At 37.4% G+C, this 22,879-nt stretch overlaps 1 protein-coding gene across 2 annotated transcripts in view; it reads left to right on the forward strand.

Annotated features, from left to right (window-relative positions):
* Positions 1 to 22,879, forward strand: part of WASHC4 (WASH complex subunit 4) — a 41,729-nt gene that overhangs the window by 6,045 nt on the left and 12,805 nt on the right. For both annotated transcript variants that reach the window (XM_050908452.1, XM_050908443.1), the window contains exons 6-22: positions 2,195 to 2,262; positions 5,653 to 5,735; positions 6,790 to 6,832; positions 7,370 to 7,473; positions 8,126 to 8,246; positions 9,756 to 9,879; positions 9,979 to 10,106; positions 10,840 to 11,000; positions 13,309 to 13,435; positions 14,751 to 14,876; positions 15,870 to 15,977; positions 17,774 to 17,920; positions 18,027 to 18,106; positions 19,032 to 19,137; positions 19,968 to 20,084; positions 21,052 to 21,220; positions 21,358 to 21,512. In XM_050908452.1, the coding sequence (XP_050764409.1) occupies positions 2,195 to 2,262; positions 5,653 to 5,735; positions 6,790 to 6,832; positions 7,370 to 7,473; positions 8,126 to 8,246; positions 9,756 to 9,879; positions 9,979 to 10,106; positions 10,840 to 11,000; positions 13,309 to 13,435; positions 14,751 to 14,876; positions 15,870 to 15,977; positions 17,774 to 17,920; positions 18,027 to 18,106; positions 19,032 to 19,137; positions 19,968 to 20,084; positions 21,052 to 21,220; positions 21,358 to 21,512 (1,967 nt within the window). The remainder of the gene's footprint in view (positions 1 to 2,194; positions 2,263 to 5,652; positions 5,736 to 6,789; positions 6,833 to 7,369; positions 7,474 to 8,125; positions 8,247 to 9,755; positions 9,880 to 9,978; positions 10,107 to 10,839; positions 11,001 to 13,308; positions 13,436 to 14,750; positions 14,877 to 15,869; positions 15,978 to 17,773; positions 17,921 to 18,026; positions 18,107 to 19,031; positions 19,138 to 19,967; positions 20,085 to 21,051; positions 21,221 to 21,357; positions 21,513 to 22,879) is intronic.

Here is a 22,879-nt window from a genome sequence, read left to right on the forward strand (position 1 = left end):
TACATTAACAGGAAGTTATGTTGCAGCCTTATTTACGTGAGAAGTAGGGAGTATGAGCTGTTGAGGTTGTATTAAATGTATAACGTACAGCTTATATACTGTAGCAGCTATTTTTCAAAGTATAGCATTGGAAACCTGTTTTTCACATGTAAACACATCCTAAACCAACTTATTTCCTATTGGGACTAGATTTTACGTTGGTTGTAGTAAAATAATAAATCTGTAACTTGATTGTAATAAAACAATGAAACCATTAAAAAATAACTTGGACCAAGTCCTGCCTACTTTCCTTATACAATCATGGTTGTTCCAACAGAAGTTGCGGTGTGTTAATGTCCCCTGCCCTTCAAGTGCAGGTAATAGTACTTGTACTACTGTTTAGACCATGACATAATACAAGGGCATAAGTGATTGTAATTCAATTCACAAATCATGAGACACTGCTTTAGGTGAAAGCTGCTTTTTGTCTTGAAGTTAAACTGGTAACTCCTCCGAAGGATTGGTCTTAAGCTTCCACCTTAAAGGATGCTAGTCTGGGAATAAGCACAGGTCTTGGTCCTGAGGACTGAATGTATTAATGAGTTGATTTAGAGACGTATCACCTAACTTTGTTTTCTATTTCAGAAATTTGAGAGAAAGGGAAGGCCTTTTCATAGTAGTCTTGTAAAAGGGCTTTTTTAAAGCTTTTTCAAGAGCCTTGACTGTGACGGAAGTATTGAGGAATGTTAAATCTTTGAGCTAGGGACTGTGTATCATTCTTCTAAGCGCTATGTAAGAAGGCTGTTGTGGTTCAGTTAAGGAACGTGAAAAAGTGTGGGATTTGTTGGTTCCCTGCCCCCGCTTAGCAGATCCTCACTTCTTATCAGTCATGGTTTTAAATATCTTTAAAGAAAGCGATACCCTTCCAAAATGATACTAGGGGATCCCTGAAAACTTCTCCATGTCTCTAGCATGAAAAAAGTCAGACTGTTGCAGATTAACATATTACAGCAGCAGTATGTTCCCAATGGGTGTTCTGCAGGGGATGCTTGAGAATGACAAGAACTGAGAGGTCAGCCTTCTGTGAGTTAGGTAGGGATGCATAAATTGTGTTCTCCACTTCCATATCCCTCCTTGTAGCATCTTGCTTTGATAACAGCAAGCTTGCTTACTTAGAACAGCTGGCAAAGTTACTAGCTCAAGGATGGTTGAAATTTAAACAAATACTGTGCTGACCTTTTCCTTCTGTATAAAGAAACATTTATTTTTTCATCTTGTCCTTGGAGTGGCTAGGGCTAGTCTAGGAACTTTAAATAGTTAGTTGGATAGGTTTTTTTGGGACATACACTAAACAGAGTAAAGGTTACATAAAATGTGTAAAGGGGAAGCATGCAATATTTAGAATCTTGTCCCAGAGCTCCATCTTATAGAAGTATGGAGACTCCTTTAGTCTCTGGTGACTGCTCTAACAGAACATTTCTTATGCCGATAAACTTGCAGTTGTAAGCCATTTTTGCTCAGAGTGGCCCAACAGAAAAATCTCAAGTCTGGAGCATTAATCTGTCATCACATTAAAAAGACTGTATTTTGTCAGGTGGTATTACAACTGCTCCAGCTGACTGAAACAATTTGGCATTGGTGATGTAATTATTGTATTTCATAGTATCCTGTTAGTGTACTTTGTCATACAGGTAATGCTTTGAAGCTATGATGATGAGCCGGTTCTTTTGTGCAGGATGTTATGTAGGAAAAAGAAAACCAATTTCTTGAGGAAATTGTATGCTACACAGCTTTTTCTTCTGATTAATGATGTATATTCTTTCAGTAAATAATTACCAGTGGATGTTCCTTGCAATATAAATACCTAGTGGTTTCATACAAATTTTTTAAAATGGAAACTTTTATATGAAGTTGCATAATATATATGCCTGTAAAAAATTACATTTCATATTCTTTATTTTCTTTCAGGTGATGGAGATTTTTTTTCCTGCTTTGTGTCTAACTTATAAACAATGTAATTTTTAATGAGCAAGAAACTTCAAAAATAAGTCCAGCTTAGGAAAGCAAACTTAAAAGTTTTTAAGGCTTCATCAGTATGCTTATAATAGTGTGCTCCACTTGTGTGACAAAGAAATGGCTTGGAGGGCAACCTTCAATGTTAATTTAACAGGTATAACACAGGCTTTTGAAAGGTGACAAATGTTTGTCTTTTAAGCCACAGATTCCAGCATGGTGGAGGGAGATTGCCAAATACAGATGGGAAGATTTGTTTCTTTCTTGCAGGTAGGATATGTTTTGATTTTTTTTTTTTGACAGCAATTATAATCTTAATTTTACTTGCAAAATTGATTTAACAGTCTGCAGTATCCTGCTTGCATTTGGCTGAAAGGCATTGCAGTCGTTTGATACCTTACTATGTTTTGCCCGCAGACCTGTCACAACCAGCTGACATATCCACACTTTGTTTTGGGTTTTTTTATACTTGTCTAAAACCCTGGAAGTATAATGAGAGAAGAAATTACAGTTTGTGTAATCATTGGTCAAAGAAAGTAGAATTTACTTAAGAAAATTTCAGTAAGAGAAGATAAATTTAGGTTGTTTCATTTGATGATAAAGTTAAAGATATCTATTCTTATGGTTTTGATTAGCAAGTTTTAGTTTTCATTGAACACTGGGAATGGATTAATTGTTTATACATCTTTTATTAGCTGATAGAAGAAAGCAAAATTAAAACATGTACCTGGAAAAAAACTGCTTGTGCCTCACTCAAATTTTCAGGGAAGAACACTCATTTCTTATACAGTTTGGTTGTTATCAGGGTCCTTTGCATGAAAACAGGATCTGTGTCTCTTCTTAGGATTTCCTGTGCTCTTGGGTTTCAGTCTACTGTGGAATTTTTTTTGTCTTTAGGATAGCTTAAGTGACTGTCCTGTTCCCAAAAATGTTTCTATTTTTATGCAATATTGCTTGTAATGAAATATCTGTGGTGAAGTAGAGAATATACAGGAAGCTTCCAGAATGTTTAAACAAATTCTAGTTTAACAAAGGTTAAAATTCCTGTTCTTGCTGTATAGTAGCATGGCAGTAGTCATTTACTGAGTCATAACAGGTTGAATGCTATAGGAAGTTGTTTCTCAACCTCTTTTACCATGCCCAAGTGTAGTTAGTTGTTAGGATATCTTGGGGTTTTTTTTTTCCCCATTTTTCAAGCTTTTTGTCCTATCAGCTTTGTCAGTTTCATTCTTCATCCTCTATTTCTGAGCAGATGTTTGAGACCGTTTAGTGGTTCCGAAATGGGGCTACTGTATGCTTGTGTTTTTCCAGACTTCCCCCCTGCCCCCACCCCCCCCCCGCCAGGATGCTCTGTCCAGGTGGAAGTTGAGAGCAGGGTGACTGGCTGTCTGGATATCTATGTGTATTGTAAACCCACTCTGTAGAACAAGTTTATGTTTATGGGGTATATGCTGATGTGTATATTTATAGGGTAAACACTACACAAAAATGTAACAGTACTGCTTGTGAGCCCACTTTGTATGTATGCTACGGTGGCTTGCTGATTGTTGAGCAACTTTGGAAAAGGGAGATGCAGGATGTTGCCCCAAAGGGAGGGTTACTGTGCTAACAGGTGTGTATTGCTTTGGGTAAAGCTATGAGGAAAACTTTTTCCTTATTGAGTTTGTTCTTTTTCAACTGTTGTGTTCCCCTAGATCTACTCAGTAGTAGTCTATATTCATAGACTGGGAAATGCTGTTCTGGTCAATGTTATAAGCATATCCCCAAGGGCAGTGTGAAAATATGAATGGATGAAAGAGGTGAAATGTTGCTTTCATAGATGTCCTGGTTTTGGCTGGAATAAAGTTAATTTTCTTCCTAGTAGCTGGTATAGTGCTGTGTTTTGGATTTAGGATGATAATAATGTTGATAACACACTGATGTTTTAGTTGTTGCTAAGCAGCGTTTATACTAAGTCAAGGACTTTTCAGCTTCTCATACTGCCCTGCCAGTGGAGGCTGGAGGGGCACAAGAAGGTGGGAAGGGACACAGCAAGGACAGCTGACCCAAATGAGCCAAAGGGGTATTCCATACCATATGATGTCATGCCCAGTATATAAACTGGGGAAGTTGGCTGGGAACACTGCGGCCCGGGGATCAGCTGGGCATCGGTCAGCGGGTGGTGAGCAATTGTATTGTGCTTCACTTGTTTTGCGTATTCTATTATTATTATTATTATTTTCCTCTCCTTCTCTGTCCTATTAAACTGTCTTTATCTCAACCCATGAGTTTTACTTTTTTTTCCGATTCTCTCCCCCATTCCACCGGGAAAGGAGTGAGTGAGCGGCTGTGTGGTGCTTAGTTGCCGGCTGGGGTTAAACCACAACAATATAGCTGATGTCCATGTATTGGTTTATTGACTCGTCTGAGTTCAGGATTTCTTGATTAACTAGATTTAATAGCCTCAAATTTGCTATGTCAAAACATTTTTTTTTTTTTAATTATCAAAATAATGCTGTGAAACACTAGTGAGGTACTCTTGATCCTGCAGAAGACAGTGTATTTGAAGAACTCTGATAAAATGATAATCTTGTCTGTATTATGTAGCTGCTAATATGCATGTGCTGTTAAATTGGACTGTTTCCTGGAAGTTTTAAAATGACAGCTGGTATCCCTTCCTCAGAAAACATGATCTCAATTGTCTGTTAATCCATTCCTCTGGAATCTGTTGGCTTGTTTCAGCTGCATTTGTTAGAGTAATACAAGTGTAAGAAGTAATGACACTTTTCTGTTTTGTGAAAACTGGTGACTAATAGAAGACAGAAGCCCAAATAAGATCTATTTTTGATGGAGAGGAAGACAGAATTCAGCTGTTAGCCAGTCTTCTGGCAGGAACGGCAGGCTGGCTGGTTAGCCAGTGGGGGCTGTCTGCTATGAAGCCATATGTGTGCTGACTGGCTAGACTCATCACATGCTGACTTTTCCCTGGTGGGATTGTAGGGTGCATTAATGAGCAGATATTATTGTAGTTAAGGGAAACTAAGATTTGCTTATCCTGTTGCTCAAGGAATGCCTTGTTAAAATCCATTATAGAAATTAAGATAGTCCTTTACATGGTCAGAGTTGACCTGTTCTTACTAATTTTGTACTATGTAACTGAGCTTAAGTTCTGCTTTAGTCAAGCATATCTCTCAAGGATATTGTCTTATTTTTTTTGAAGGCAGTTTTTTGTGGCTTATCAATCTTAAAGTAGGTACAGGCTTCTGTGATAATTTCTAATTTGAATTTGGCTATCACCAGCTCCCAGAGTGTGACTCGTGAATCTAGTGGGAAAAGGCACGGCCTTTGCTATCAGGGATATTCTCTCTGAAAGTACTTGGGCACTGTTGTCAAGTCATTTCTTACTGTCTTTGATAAATTGAACCAATAGTATAAATAGTCCAAGTTGTACTGGAAGCTTGTGTTTGGTACCTTCTTAGCTTAGTCCCAGACCCTTTTTCGGAGCTCTTAGTAGGATGTGTTCCATCCTGCTGTAGATCTGTCCACTGACTTGGATTAGGGATGTAGTTGGAGCTTGGGCTGCAAATTCAGTGGTTTATGTTCAGTGTTTTGGAAGTAATGACAACTTGCATATGAGGAGGGTCTATACATATATATGCATTTTATTTTCTTGTATTTCAGGAGCTGTCTTGCTTTGTTACCCGATGTTACGAAGTGGTGGTGAATGTAGTGCATCAGTTGGCTGTTCTCTATACCAGCAACAAGTAATTATTCCCTAAAATGCTATATTGTTTTTATATAGTTAAACAAATGTATAAAATATGAATGTTCTGTCTAAGGCATGGTCATTTTTGGAATATTGTTGACTAGAGATATGGAGAATAGTTTGCTGTGCAAGTTTGGACTTCATAAGCCATTACGGCAGTGAATTTATTTTATTTCCAGAAAAGGTAGTGCTTTATATAATGAGATGCAAGAATTTTGTTTTTTTGTCATTTTTTGATAGAATTGATGCTTCAGAGGCACTTAGTCGTTATGGTTAAGAGATGATATTACTCTTTCATCCTTGCTCTGTTTGAGAGAGAGATTCCTTCTGTTGACTGATACAGTGGATACCAGTAGCTTCAGAAGCTTAAAAATCAGATCACTTCCACAGTCTGTTTTAAATATGTAAATCTTGGTATATATTCCTCACAGAACAACCATGGTTTTAATACCTGAAGTTGAGCTTAGTAAGGGCTGTTGAGTTTAGCTCCTCTGAAAACTCTGAGGAGAGTTTAGCTCTGAATATAACTGCAGGGCTCTTGATTCCCTGTTCTCCCCCGCCCTTGCCCAGGATACCATAATTCTTCTCAGTTTTATTTGTTGTTTTCATTTTTGTCTTACACTACAGCACAAGGTAGTTTTTCTGTATGGTGCTGAATGAACAAGGCTGGATGTGTAGCTTGGACATGGCTTGAATAAATGTATGAAGTGATTTTGTACTCTTGGGCCACAAGGCTGTATGTATCAAGGCTACTTGCTGTAGGCATAACTGAATTGGGAATTGCTGATATACATGTGCACTGAATGCAATCAGTGGTTTGAACCAGTCACATGCTGTACATTTAAAAATGCAATATTAAATTTGATCATAGCACACAGGTTTCACATAGCATATACTTTTAATCAAATTTTGAGGTTCTTTTGTTTTCTGAAATTACCATGTTAATGAAGAAAAATGTACCCCAAGAAACAAAACACACCGTGCTACAGAATTGATAAATATGCTCTGTTCTAAGGATTAAAAAAGCATTAAAATATTGATTTTATTTACAGGAATGCACCTAAAATTATAGAGACGTCTGGAGTTCATTTTCAGGTGGGAATGATTTGGAACCCTTTTGCTTATGTTAATATATGTATGTCTTGATCATTAATCCTGAGAAAAGCAGCGAGAAAGTGAGTTTCAAGTACAACTTTCAATCTGGAATCTCCTTTAAAGGTTTTATTTTGTTAATCAGCTTTTTCTGGCCTTTATGTGGAAAGGGCTGGTATCTCCATGTCTGTCATATTCTAGCTTTCTTAGCTAAAAAGTGTTTGCACGCTCTCTTAATGTGTGCAATATGTGCTTCTGCGTGTAGGCAATTTTAAAAATCCTACCTTCCGTGTCGAAATAGATCAGTGAACTTAGCGTTGCCTGCACGCAAACTAATGTTCCTTGTGTTGCTACAAGAAATACTAAATCTTTAAGCTACCAAACCAAGAAAACTCCAATTATCTCTCTAGCTGATGTCTTGTTGGCTGATAATATATTGAAAGGAACTGAAATTTTATATGCCACGCATGACTGCAATAAACTTTTCAGTAACTACAGTCCTGTCCTTTTTTTTTTTTTTTTTTTTTTTTTTTTAAACAGGCAATGTATGAGCATCTGGGAGAGTTGCTCACAGTCTTAATCACTCTGGATGAAATAATTGACAATCATGCCACTCTGAAAGATCACTGGACCATGTATAAGAGGTGTGTCTCTGAAGGTGTGAAAAATACTTCCACAACATAAAAGATAAAAGCATGTGCGTGTGTCTTTGTTCCAAGAAAGTCAGTGTGCGAACATGGATTTTGGTAGCCCCAAGAGTTTTCCAGAAATTTCAATGAAGAGCAGGGCTAAGCTCCCACTGTGTCCTTCTAACAGCACCAGTAAGTTTTTCAAGTGCTGAATGTTACATTTACAATACATGGTAAGCATCTTGACAAACAGAGTAATGGTTAGTGGGGTTTAAAATATATTCAGTAAGAAATCTAATTTAGTACAGAACTGATCTAAGACTATCCCTATCCATATTGATCATGGGGATGGGCATACAGATTTAAGTAAGAATGCTATCTTAAGTAAAAGCTGAAGAGTCAACAATTACAAAGGTAGTTAAATTAGTGGAATAATAACTCAGTTTCATTGAAAACCTAAATAAATGGGAGTTATTCAAGTGCAAATGGCTTATACAGACCTAGTGGGTTTTGTTTGGTTGGTTTTTGTTTTTTTAAATTTTGGAGTTGCTGCTGGGCACAGATATGGGCAATTAAAATCTATTATCAAAGTAGTACAGGATATGATAAAACTGTTAGCATGTTTTAATTGTGTTGTATGTATGTGTTCCACACCTACTCCTTACAGGCTGCTAAAATCTGTCCATCACAACCCTTCTAAGTTTGGGATTCAAGAAGATAAACTGAAGCCATTTGAAAAGCTGCTGTTAAAACTGGAATGCCAGTTACTTGATGGAATGATATTTCAGGTAATGAAATTAATGTTCCCCAGTATGATAGGGGAAACTATTACATTAAAGCAACACTCTTCTTATAATGGTTGGTTTGTTTGGTTTTGTTTTGTTCCGGATGCAGTGATGTGTGAATTTGGCTCTTGCATCTGTGCATGGGGGGGGGGGGGGAAAAGGCTCTATTGTAAGATTCTTCCTTGCTCTTCTCATGTGCTAGAACTGTGCCAGGCTTTGAATGGTAGCAGTTAATGCTTACTGTTTTGCGGAATTAAAGACATGCAGACAACTTGGTATTAGGACTGTGTATTATCAGAGAGTCTGTTTTTTACCAGAGATTTTAATAGTAGGCAGGCTTACATAACATAGGTCCACTTTATTTTAGCTGCAAGTTAAAGTCTCCTCAGTAATCTTCAAAATATGTTAAGTGTGACCTCTTGTTATATATTTTGTCTCATTCCTAGCATATGAGACAAGTAGCTGTCATTAGGTACCACTTCAGTGGTGTATACCCCTGAAACATGCAAGTGTACAGGTGCATGAGAACGATTATTACTTTTTCAATACAGTTAACTTAAATGTGTTCATACAAGCAGCCATCCTTTTTTAGAAAAGTGTCTATGTGAGACACTGAAATCGGATGTTGTGGCATAGTGGGCAAAGGATGGCATTGCTGAATCTGGTCACAGCAGACTCAGTTGAACAGCACTGTTGCTCAGTTCTTACTGTTACATCTTAAATGGCATAGGGAAGAAGGTTTTGTTCTGTAAAAGCCTCTAAAAGGGAAATTGTAGATAAATAATTAAGCACAATTTGGCTTATTCTTTCAAAGGACATTGCTACCAGCTATCCATTTGTCATCTTCTATTTCTCCAATGTTGCATTAGTACAGACTTCATTGTATGTTTGAGACATCAGTAGGATTTGTCTGGTATTCATTGAGGAAGTTTCCCCTCCTGTCCTGCAAACGGCCCTTCCTAATAAAAATACATGAAAAATATTCTTAAATACAATTCCATTAAAGACTTTTCTAATATCTTTAGAAAATCTGAAGTGAGTGTCTATTTTTTGACTATTGTGTGGGTTTTGGTAATTTTTAACCCCAGTGGTGTGGGGTTTTATGCTACAAGTTCATGAACCGCATCCTATAAGTGACTTGCATGATAATCTTGTTTAGTTAATGGATAGTTAGTAACGTATTATAATGTAATAATGCAAATACGTATCCAGTTTCTTATCACTAGCACATCAAGTGGTTTCTTTAAAAGTGCCCCTTAACAAAAATGTGAAGTAAATAAAATGGGTTTTTGAACGTTAGATATAAGAGAAGTTTTTAATGTTTTCTGTTATTACACTAAATAATTTAAGCATAGTTAAAAATCTGTATGTTGTGAAGTTTAAGACTAACTTCAGGTTAGTCTTAAATCAATGTGCTCTTGTAGTATTCTTCTCTTGCAAAATCAGTGTTCTTTTAAGGTCCAAAATTCATGGCATTATCATTATGCTTTTTTTTTTTTCCTTTTTGCTCAGGCCTGTATAGAGCAACAATTTGATTCGGTAAATGGTGGAGTGTCAGTGTCGAAGAACAGCACGTTTGCTGAAGAATTTGCTCATACTCTTCGCACAGCTTTTGCAAATGTTGAAGCCAAACTTGGTAATGCAAGCTCACGCTTCTCCTGCCAGCTTCACTGTTTCTAAAATTGTTTATATTGTTTGTCTGGGAGTAGACTTCAAAAAAGGTGTATTTCTGCAGGTGAACCTTCAGAAATTGACCAGAGAGATAAATACGTGGGCATCTGTGGCCTCTTTGTACTGCATTTTCAGATTTTTCGGACCATAGACAAGAAATTTTACAAGTCATTGTTGGATGTCTGTAAAAAGGTGATTGCTTTATTCTTTTGTCAATAATTAAGAGGGGGAAAAAATCTTCAGTAATGAAGTAGATAATTTTCTTAGTTGCATAGTATAACACAGACTTGGGAAAAGAAAGACACACAATTTACCAAAACAAGTCAGAAAGCAGAATTAAGATTTTTTTACTTTTTATAATTTCCCCCCACCTCCCATTTTCTTTTAAAGGTGGTCTAAAACCTGTGCATTCACTTAGCACCAAGGTAAAATAACTTGAAATTACCATTAAAATGTTTCTTCTCAAGATTAATGTGGCACTGAGGACAAAAAATTGTTTGAGTTATGAGTGTTGTGGGACTGAATAAATGCTGTGGGTTTTGACCTTGGCTATAAACATGTATTTTGAAAGACCTCTAAGTCCAAAGGTGATTGGGGCTTTTTCGTATCAGGTGGTGTTAAGAAATCATTAAATTCTCTAATACTGTTTAGAATCACTGAAAGTGGTAGTAACTTTGCCTGTGGTATCCTTAGTGGACTTCTAGGGGAGAAACCTTTTTTAACATGAACATAATACTTTGTAGGAACTAGTTGTGCAGAAATAAAATGAATTGTGTGTTATGGTTCAAAAGATGCATAAGAAACATGCATGGTGGCATAGTATTTGTTGTAGTTACTTATGTTTATTGCTACTTTGTAGTATTTCCCCACCTTTTTTCTCTTTTTCATTTTTTTTTTCTTCCCCCCCCCCCCCCCCCCCCCCCAGGTACCAGCCATCACATTAACTGCTAACATTATCTGGTTTGCTGACAACTTCCTGATTCAGAAGATACCAGCTGCTGCCAAACTTCTGGACAAGAAAAGTATTCATACAGTTAAAATGCAAAGGGAGAACTTTCTACAGCAGAAGGCACAGTCACTTACCAAGTATGCTTCCTAAATACTGCTTCATGATGCTGTTTGGCAAATAGTTTATAAACACGTGGGTTCCTTCAGTGTACTAGCATGTTGTGTAGTGTTGCTCAGTGGTATTAATCAACTTTTCCACTTCACTGCAGCAATGTGTGTGTTAGTGTTGCTGAAAAAGTGTTGGTCAAAACTAAGCTTTTTTCATGTCATGCTTTCAGAAAAATGTGTATTATGTCACCACAAGGTTCCTGGCAGTTCTAAATATTTGATTGTTTCAATTATTTCTATTTCCATACTTTCAACTTCCTTGTAAACTAGTGTCTAGTAACCTGAGCTGCTTTGTTTTCTATTAGGGCTCTCTGCTTTCTATGTGTTTATGGAGGTAAGTCACTAGTAGGCTTATAGAGGAGTTTTTCTCTGCTTGGTGATGATACTTTCTTTGCAAGCATTTGTTTCTTAATGACTGTTTTAATTGCTTGTTTAATGGTCTTTGAAATTAATCTGTATTTGAAAAGGCTTCTCTTGTGCTCTGCATGTAGTTTGCAGGTCACTTCCTTCTCTAAGTTCTTTCTAAAATATGTTTAAAGATGAGTTCGAATTTTTTTAGTTGTCAGTCTTATGAACGAGTGTGCTGCCCTGCATAGGGAGATAACAGGGCTAAGATTTCTGTTTATGTTGCAGACCACAACAAGAAGGTGGAAAATGGGGTCTGTGGAATAGAAGTAAAAACTTATATTTTGCAGGTTGTCTTCCAACCCTGTATGCAAGCTGGCAGAACTGGGTTGGAGGGGAGGAGGGAGGGGGGAAAAGCAACTCCATGCCTACATGATCCTCTGCCAGATTATTTTCACTACTGCCCTGTTTCTGTTTCAATCCACCTCTTCCTGGTTTACGTTCTGCATCCACAGAAAGATTCAAGAGCTCTGGCTGAATTCTTTCCTGGGCTTTAATTCCTGGATGGAGCATAATTGCACTGCTGCTTTGGTTCTGGTCTTGGGCAGTAGTACAAGTCATGTCTTGCAGCTCTTAATCTTAAGAAAAGGTTGAAAAAAAGATCTGGGTATTCACAGACATTTCATAGAATCGTAGAATCATTTAGGTTGGAAAAGACCTTTAAGATCGTCAAGTCCAACCATAAACCTAACACTGCCAAGTCCACCACTAAACCATATCCCTAAGCGCCACATGTACACGTCTTTTAAATATCTCCAGGGATGGTGACTCTGCCACTTCCCTGGGCAGCCTGTTCCAATGCTTGACAACCCTTTCGGTGAAGAAATTTTTCCTAATATCCAAACTAAACCTCCCCTGGCACAACTTGAGGCCGTTTCCCCTCATTGTATCGCTTGTTACTTGGGAGAAGAGACTGACACCCACCTCGCTACAACCTCTTTTCGGGTAGTTGTAGAGAGCGATAAGGTCTCCCCTCAGCCTCCTTTTCTCCAGCCTAAACAACCCCAGTTCCCTTGGCTGTTCCTTATAGGACTTGTGCTCTAGGCCCTTCACCAGCTTCGTTGTCCTTCTTTAGACACGCAGTTTTGAGGATATTGTAATAAAGTCCAGATTTTGCGTCTGCTGATTTGAATTCTGCCAATAAGTCTTTATTGCTTTTTTACAAATTCTTGCACTGCCTTTGATAATTGGACTGTTGCCTTAAATATGAGTACTCTTTAAAGTGCGATTTTTGATGTCATAATCAATGACCTGAATACATTCCTGCTATAACTGCTACAATAAGTAGTATTGCAGTGTCACAATTCTGTAGTATGGAATAAATAGCAGTTTTAAAAGTGAACTCTATTTAAACATTTAATTACAACTAGTGTAATCCAAGCAGATTAACTTCTGGAGAATTATGTTATTTAAGAGCAGTCCAGTCTGGCATAGATGTAATGACAAGTTATATTTGTGTGTGTTTATATAACAAAAATTCCAACTTGGAAGAAAAAAATTAACATCAGTGTAGGACTTTTTTGTCTAGTGCTTAAAAGCATTTTCTAGCAGTTTTATTTACTGTTTTAATTTAAAGAATTGTAGTATATGTACTGCTAAGAGGGCCACTGGTTCTCTGGAAAGATAGATGATTTTGACTCTTTGGGGTATGCTTGTACAGATATAATTGGCAGACTAACTAATCCTTACCTATAGAGATTTAAAATGTAAATGAGTATGAGGTTCTGATACTTCTGGGAATGGAGAGTTACTATTTTGGGGACTGAAGATTTAACATATTTCCCTTCCAAGAATTTAAACTTTGGAAAGAGAAAACAAAATCCTCATACTCTTCTTATTTGAAGTGAGCAACATTCTTTGTTTCCTTCTCCAGAGATATGCAGTCATACTATGTTTTTGTGAGCTCATGGATGACAAAAATGGAATCTATCTTGTCAAAGGAGCAACGCATGGATAAGTTTGCTGAAGATCTTTCTAACCGCTGCAATGTCTTCATCCAGGTGTGCAGTCTTTTAATGTGATGATGCAGCAAACTGATGTTTTGGTGCAAGTTGTTGAACATAAAAAGAAATCATAGAGGTTCTGTGATCGTCTGTGTGTTATTTTACAATGTGGAAATTCTTCTAAAACTTTAAATGCCCAGTAGATACTCTTTTAAGTAGATCTGTAAAAAGTGTTTCCGTAAGGCATGTGGGGAAAATAAATCTGACTATTCAGTGGCTAAAACTTTGAATTTTTCTCTTGACTTAGGAAATCAAGAAAGCTTTATTTCCTCTGTAGTAAAGGTTTTGGGTTTTTTCCTTTTGAGTCAGTCATGAGGTACATAAGTTGGACTGAACCAGTGTCTAATTAGTTTTATTTAGCACAGAACATACTTCCAGTAAAGGTTTTGTGTTGTTTCATTGTGCTTTGCCTAGTGATGGTACTTTGCAAGAATCTTACTACGTTCCGAGGCAGCTGGTTTTCTTTTGGCCTACTAACAGCATGTAGTCTTAATGTAAGATGCATCTTATTTCTGAATTTATTTTTTGCTAGTTTTTATATGTATCTGCCTGACAGAAATCTGATGAGAATAGGTGTGTGATAGAAGCATGATCCTGAATCTTCCATATCTAAAGACATACATGTACTGGGATCTGTGGGTTTTATATTTGAATTATTTGCAGTAGACTTAAAATTTTGCTCTGTAGCGAATTGAGTTTCTTATACCACTTGCTATCTTCTCCTAGTCTCTTTTTTTTTATTGTTACTACTTTTCCTTTCAAATAAGTTGAACAACACTTTTGTCATGCTGTATGTAATTGACATTGTATTTAAAAGCTTAGCATACATTGATTTAGAGATCATTGGGTTTTTTTATTGTGGGATGGAGAGTTCTATTTAGAAAGCGTAGAACTGTGTAAATACCGTCAGTGTATTTATTCCATGGAATCTGGACCTTTTAGGCTGTTTTTTGGGGGTATGGGAGTTGTTTGGTGGGTTGGTTTCCAATAGGTCTGAAATTATTAGATCTTTGAGGCTGTGTGATTAATGAATTCACTGACCTATGTTTAATTTGAATGGCTCTAGAAGAGGTTAATGATCAGGTGATCTAATGACTCGTAGGCAGTTTCATAATGTCTGCCTAATAAAAGGGTCTCATTCAGCTTTGGGATCTCAGGCTTGCTTATTAAGTGGAGTGGTAGGTTCTCTAGTGTGAAGAGGCAGAAGTTAGCTGTCTATCATGTATGAAAGAAAACAGACAAGACTTACTTGATTGATATGTTGTGAAAATATTCTTTTTTTCCCCCCCTCCTGTACTCATTTTATTTTTAGGGTTTTCTTTATGCATACAGTCTTAGCACCATCATTAAAACTACAATGAATCTCTACATGTCAATGCAAAAACCTATGACCAAAACCTCGGTGAAAGCTTTATGCAGACTTGTGGAACTTCTAAAGGTAGGTCACTGGATGAAAATTGTTTATTTCATGTAGGCCTTTACAGAGAACATTGATCAAACATCACATATTAAAAAAAAACCCCAAAAATCTCTGAGATGGGAAATGTTTTTGCATGGATGGCTTCTTGTTCAAGACTAAATTTGGTTAGAGAACAGGAGACTTGGGAGGCTAGAACTGATTTTTATGTAACTTCTAACCGGCTTCCTTAGTTGGTGTCACAGAATGATTGAGGTTGGAAGGGACCTCCAGAGGTTGTCTGGTCCAGCCTCCCCCTGCTCAGGCAGGGCCACCTAGAGCCAGTTGCCCAGGACCGTGTCTGGATGACTTTTGAATATCTCCAAGGATGGAGACTCCACAACCTCCCTGGGCAACCAACCTGTGCCAGTGCTCGGTTACCCTCACAGTAAGAAAGTGTTTCCTGATGTTCAGAGGCAACCTCCTGTGTTTCAGTTTGCCCACTGCCTCTTGTGCTATCACTGGGCACCTCTGAAAAGAGCCTGGCTCCATCTTCTTTGCATCCTCCCTTCAGGTATTTATATACATTGATAAGATCCCCCTCTGAGCCTCCTCTTCTCCAGGCTGAACAGTCCCAGCTCTCTCAGCCTTTCCTCATACGTGAGATGCTCCAGTCCCTTAATTATCTTCACGGCCCTTAGCTGGACTCTCTCCAGTGTGTTCATGTCTCTCTTGTACTGAGAAGCCCAGAAGGGGACACAATACTCCAGGTGTGGCCTTACTAGTGCTGAGTAGAGGGGAAGGATCATGTCCCTCAACCTGCTGGCAATACTTTGTCTAATGCAGCCAAAGATACCATTAGTGTTCTTTGCAGCAAGGGCACACTGCTGGCTCACATTCAACTTGGTGTCCCATAGGACCCCTAGGCCCTAGTCTGTATTTGCAGTGTGGATGAGTCAGCCAGCATAAAGCCAAATTCTAAAGGCAACAATTTCGGTAACTACATGAACTGTTGTGTTTTGGGATTGACTTTAGGCAATAGAACACATGTTTTACCGGAGAAGTATGGTTGTGGCAGATTCTGTGACGCACATCGCTCAGCATCTGCAGTATCAGGCTCTTCACTCTATTTCTGTAGCCAAGGTATGTAATCCAAGTTCTAATAATTAATCTTCCTATTTAAGTGTTTAAAAAAATCTCAATTTTAAATTAAAGTATTTTTCTTACTTTTGCAAAATCTGTAGTGTAGTGCTCTATCATAATCGACAGATATATAAGCTTTCCAGTACATCAGAGCTTTGCCCCAGAAACTGTATAGCATAGATGGTTATCTGGTTTTGACCAAGAATGGTTTCTCTCTTCCTCTGAACTGCTGCATCTCTTGTCATGTTCCTCTTGTGTTCTTTTTAGTTTTTATTTCTAGTGACTTTCACAAACTAACCTCTTCTTACCTCTTTTCTGATGCACGTTCCTAAAGCAACCTGTTACAGGTCTAAGCAAACAGGCTGTTATTTGTTTAAATCTTTGTCTGCTTGGCAAAATAGCCGTGGTTAATACAGGAGTCTAATGCGGGCATAAATTCACTATTCTGCTGTGGGGTAAAATGGCTTCTGATGGTGAGACACTGTAATACCTACATATTACATTCTTCTATAAACAAGTTCAGTTTACTAAACATTTTGCTTATCAAATCTTGAATTTCTGAATTCAGGGCAAATGGGAAAATGAGATTTTAGTATACCTGTTCTGATCTATTACTGATTGTTCTGTTATCGCATTCAGTAGCAGAATTACAAAGGATGTATGCTACTGATATCAGTGCAGCTATTAAATTTTGCTTTTATTTGGTTGTAATCTCAATTTATGTATCTGGCATCTCCATAGTTTCTAGTGTAAGCAAAAAAAAAAAAGTTGTACTTCTAAAAAACTGAGATAGATACAGAGAGAGAGACGTGTGTGTGTGTGTGTATATCAGGAGTAGCATGAACTGATGAAGTTCCAAGCTTCAAAGCTACTAAGAAAAACTGTATCTTCAAAGAAACAGTTCACATATTTAGATAACTTTCATAACCTTTTCAAATTATAACTGTAATTACATTACAAATTATTTCTAAATGCATAGAAATATGTTCAGACTTGTGTATTGAGGGTTATCAAATATCTGCGAACAATTCTTCATGTTTTGACTACTTCTCAGAAAATATGTAAAAGGCAAATGCTCGTACATAGAAGGGTTCATTAGTACTAATCTTTATCTGCTCCACTTTGTTTCTAAGTGGTGTAAGGTCTAAGGCATATACCTAACATAGCTTTAGCGTGAAAGGTTAGAAGCTTCATGTTGAACATACTTTCTTAGAATTGGAAGAGGTTTTCTTTAACTCTTTCATGAAACTACCTCTTCTGAGTTACGCTGCTACTCACAAATACGTCTGTGATTTCAACTTCTTAGTCAGAAGACTTGGTTCCCTTCGTTTGTTCATGCAAATGTGTTTGCACTTAATCTTTCTGATAAATGAGAATTTGTAGAAAATTGCAAGTTATCGTTATTACCATGTTTATACCTCTTCTGGCTGTTCAGCTGTAAACTGGATTTTGTTACCAACTGATTAAAAAATAATTAAAAAAATTTAAAATTACATATACCTTAGAACTAAAATTGGCATGCAGTCACATGCTGGTTGCACAGTATTTGTATAGTGTATGACCTGACCCATGTTCATGCTGAACTGCACATATTCCAAGTGTATAGATAGGTTATACCACTGAAATGACAGAGTAAGTGAATCTGGATTCGGTTAGCTCTGTTCACAAAACATAATTTGTTTGTGGAAATACTCAGTTTATGACAAGTCCATAAGCTTTGGAAAGAAGAGGTAAGCTGTTGTTTTTGGGCTTAGGTAACTTTTCTCTGAATTTCTGTGTCTTTTTCTGTCATCAAGAAAAGAGTAATTTCTGATAAAAAGTACAGTGAGCAACGCCTGGATGTCCTCTCTGCTTTGGTGTTGGCTGAGAACACCCTCAATGGGCCAAGTACAAAACAGAGGCGACTAATTGTTTCCCTTGCACTAAGTGTGGGAACACAGATGGTAAGTGCCATGATTGTTCCAGAGCTTTACTTGTTTGGTGTAGTATCTTATAAAGAAATATAATCTTATCTTTTTTTCCTTCTCCCCCCCCCCTTCATTTGCACAGAAAACTTTTAAAGATGAAGAACTCATTCCTCTTCAGTTAGTTCTGAAAAAACTAGACTTGATCAGTGAACTTACAGAGCGGTAAGCAGTGGCACGTAATATATAGAAGGCAGTGTAGTGGCGCTGGGGGAGATGGATCTTCACAGTGTGAATTGCAAAATCTGGTAGCTGCATGCTGGTGGTGATTTTTGCATGTATTGTAGACTAGGGATGGACAGAAAGAATTCCAGATCTAAGCCTGAAGCTCGCTGGTCTTTGGGCAAGTCATATTTTACCTAACTGTTGCCAATTAGGTAATCCACTTCTCTGATTGTTTAGAAGTTCTGTCACTTTCTTGGATGACTTGGCTTTATGTTAAGCTAAAGTCTTCCTCTTAACCCAAACCCAAAAGTTACGAGTTAATACCAGTCTGTTTGGGAGATCAGGCTGTTAGTTCACATATGACACCGTGTTTTACTGCTGCTGTAGTTTCAGTGGACTCTGAAGTTACATAATGTTGGCCATCTGAAAGCGAGGTGAATATCTGGGTTTCATGCATACTTTATGGAGAGAGACAAATGCCTTCAGTGGATGACTCGCGGGATAAATTCCTGGGATAGGTGTCGTACACAGGTTGTATCAGGAGAGGCCTGTTTCTCTTTTTTGACTTACAGGAGAAACTTAGAATATATGTTTGACCTCTAGGCTACTAATTGCACGCAATAAGGAAATAGTTATTTAGGATTTTGCTGTAATGTAAGGTTTAATTCTTTCAGAGACTGAGTAAACCTTTTTTTTTTTAAAGCAGGTACCTTTTATTTATAAATAGCCTAGAGGAAAACAAGAAATAAAAAGTTCTTTATTAAAGAACTTTCTTTTGAAGGACAATGCACCTGGAACATTAAAGTAACCATGTAAAACTTGGCTTGAAAAGCAGTTGTCTTTAAACACACTAAAATAAGTTATCACTGTGTTAGAAGAATGGCTTCTTCCAATTCTGGGTCTAATAAGTAATCTTGTATTCTAGAGTTCGAGCACAATGTGACTGTTGTTTCTTATACTGGCATCGAGCAGTCTTTCCAATCTATTTAGATGATGTGTATGAAAATGCGGTTGATTCTGCTAGACTGCATGTAAGTAGTAATGTTAGCAACTTAGTTTAACAAGCCACTGTAGTGGGAGGGATTCAGAGGAGGAGAGGAGAAAGGTTAGACTGAAACTCTTCAGGATAAAGCTTAAAAAAAAAAAAAAGGTAAAACCCAGGCAAGAGTTACTACTGAGGCAGAAATTTCTTCTCAGTCTGGAGGATATAAAAGCAATCTTTGTTCTAAATCTAATTAAAGTATGTCTGTTAGATTGCTCTAAAAATCTCAGGTTGCTATTGTTGACTCTGGGTCTCTGTGTGCCTGTCTGTCTCCTTGTTCATCTCTCCATTCATTCTAATTTGAAATGAACACCTTTTGCTAGACTTGAACATTAAAAGCCTTTGTTCTGCATTGTGGTTACGTATTTCTAAAGCACGTATCACTATGTTCAGTGATGCTGTGTGGGATAGTTGTCCTGTAGCTTTTTCCACCCCCCATCTCTCCTCCCCCCTTTGAAGTATCAGGTATTTGCTTAGAAGTGAATCATGCTTTGGCATGCTAATCCTGATAAAAATAAATCATCTGTTCCAATATTGTGCATGCCATGGCCAATTACAGTACTAAAATGAATGTAGTGCAAATAATTTCAGATGAAATAGCTAATAATTATGACCTTCCAGTAAACGGATCAGTAGCAACTAAATACTTCAGATGAACACATTAAGGACAGGAAACTTCAGTAGGGTTTATGAAGTCTGTTTTTAATAAAAGTGGGAAGACTAGCGATTTCGATTTGTTTGTTAGCTTTGAACACTGTTTGAGATGCTGTTGATGTGTCTGTCAATCTGTTCGTTAAGCATAATAGTTTCTTTTTTCAGTATATGTTTAGTGCACTACGGGACTGTGTACCTGCTATGATGCATGCAAGACACTTGGAATCTTATGAGGTGCTTCTGGAATGCTATGACAAAGAAATCATGGAAGTGCTCAATGAGGTAATTTGTTGTGAATGGAAATTAAAGGCAATGCTATGTTTGGAATACCTTATAGGCCAGCATCTATTGTACCAAACCTGATATGATCTATAAAAACAGCACAGAGACCTTTGAGATTGGTGTGAAGTATTTTAATAAATAAGAAAGTGTTCATTGATGATTTTGGTTATTTAAGACCTGTTGTTAATGGTATCTGTGTTGGCTGGGAACATGAAAATACTGTGCTCTAAATTACGTAAGTTGGCAAAACCTCAGTTACAGATTTGACTATGCAGACAGAGGAGTGCTTTTTGTCAGATTAGCTTCTGCTTGTATGAATGCCTAAAATAAGTACTACTGTTCTTAGTATGTATGCATGGCTTTTAGGAGTGAAGGCTCTGTAAATGTAGGTGGCCTCTCTAGTGAATTATTATCTAGAATTACGAAGGAAGTTTGGCAGAGAGAAAATGTGACTTCAGATCTACCAAGTCCTAGGTTTTAACCTTTGAACCACTCTTTGTTTGACTAGTTCAAAACCAAACATTACATATTCTGCAGAAAATCAGGCCAAATTGCTTATTGCAAGACTCTTCCTCACTGAGTTGGGTCTTATTGTTATCTAGATAGATAGCCCGAAGTCTAGTTCCCCTTAAGATGAGAAGTGAGAATACTTAAGTTTAAATTGTGTTAAACTCTATGTGGAAGTTTTAATCATGTACAGAATGGCATTAGGTAGCTAAACCTTTACCTTTTCTGAGCTATGTAGCTTTTTCTTGCTATTGTCTACTAGAACAAGAACACAGGAAATAAATATCCTTCTGGTTCCTGAGTATTGATTCACTTTGACTTATGTGGCCCTGCCAAAGTAAAGTTGTCTTCACTAGTTTCATCATTCTTTTATGTATCTCTGGAGAGAGATGTTAGTTCTGCTAACATGGCATTGTAAGCGGACACTGAACATGACTCTTTTTTTAACTTCCCTGAATAGCACTTGCTGGACAAATTATGTAAGGAGATAGAAAAGGACCTGCGCTTATCAGTTCATACCCACCTAAAGCTGGATGACAGAAACCCCTTCAGAGTTGGTATGAAGGATCTAGCTCACTTCTTCTTTCTGAACCCAATACGTTTTTTCAATCGATTCATTGACATAAAAGGTGAGGAGTTACACATTTTCTTGATTCCATTACTTTAATCTCTTACACTTTGACTTAGTATATCTTTTCACTTCTTTCCACACTTCCCTAACTAAATAGGTAGTAGTATTTTAGTTCATCTTTCTGTGTGTTTACAGCTTATGTAACTCACTATTTGGACAAGACCTTCTACAACTTAACGACTGTAGCTCTTCATGACTGGGCCACCTACAGTGAAATGAGAAACCTAGCAACTCAACGCTATGGTTTAAGTATGACTGAAGCACATCTTCCCAGCCAGACTCTGGAACAGGTACAGTGCCCACAGGATATAAATATCATTTGTTCCATTACACTGTCATACTAGCTAGCTATTCAAAGGACAGAGTTGTTAAAATGAAAGTACCCAAGATTAGAGAACTGTTTGGAAAAAGTGACCTCTAATTTCTGGTTGACTTCTGAGACAGGATCTTTATCTACCTTTGGAGATAACACCGATGTCAGTTAATTTCATGTTGGACTTGTGTCATTCATTTTTTAGCATAAGATTTAATAAAATGAAATCGGGTATACAAAGTCAGAGAACATTTTCTTGAAAATTCAGTATCAGCAGTTTGGCAAGCAATACATCTGGAATACAACTGTCACAAGTCTGGAATGACCTTTGAATGGTGGGTCTTTTCCCTGGTTTATTGCTTGCTTCTCAGCAGGTTCTGCTTAGTGATCATCAAGAGAAACTGTTTCACAGACTGGACATCGAGGACTTTGGGACATCCATGCTTAGCTTAATAGGAGAGTGACTCAGAGCCTCCTAGAAACTGCTAAACATGGTTACATATACAGTAAAGTAGTAGTTTCATCAAGTTAATGGTGAAGGCATTCACTGTTACAGGGTCAGTGCAAAAGAAATACAACTTGTGTATTTCTGAAGGCTTTCCTTCAAGAGTTTTAGTATCTTGGATATTTTTGGCAGTTAGCTTCATTCCTTCATTAGGGTTAGCACATTGGTGAAAGCTCTTAGAAATACAGCCTCTTTTTTTCTAATGTTCATGATGGCTGTGTCTTCCTAAGTTGAAAGAGGGCATAGAACTAAGAACTCTTAGCTGCTTCTTGGTACAAAAGTGCTGTGGATTAGTTTCTGTTTCTGGCTTCGGCTTTCTATTGTCAATATTTGACCATCACGTTGTTATAAAGAATTAAATCATTTCACATTGGTTTCATAACATTCATTCTGGTATGAGCTTTACTTCAAAACAAGGACACCCTCCCCACACCATTCCCTCCCCAGCCCCAGCAAAATCCTGATAAAATCCTTGGCACAACTGGAAACAGAGTGTATAGATTAAATAGCATCCTCTCTATGCACAATGATACTAAAGGGGCTCCTTCAGGCAAAACAATTGTAAAACTTATATTGTAAATACACAACTTCAGTCTTCTAGACAGGTTGGGCAAAATGATATCAAAAAGCAGCTAGTTGCTTACATCTCTTTAGAAATCTGTGTCTAGAAATCTGTAAGGCAAGATTCTATTTTCTGGAATCTGAGAACAGCCAAATCTCAATTTTTTAAATTTTTTTTATTTTTCTTTAATTGGGGCTTGTGGAATAGACTGGAAGATTCCTTAGTTTCAGGGGAAGCTGGAAAAAAAAAACAGGCAGAAGTGTAAATGTTAAAACGT

Source organism: Gymnogyps californianus, chromosome 1 (assembly GCF_018139145.2).
Source record: "Gymnogyps californianus isolate 813 chromosome 1, ASM1813914v2, whole genome shotgun sequence".
In the NCBI taxonomy this organism is placed as follows: Eukaryota; Metazoa; Chordata; class Aves; order Accipitriformes; family Cathartidae; genus Gymnogyps; species Gymnogyps californianus.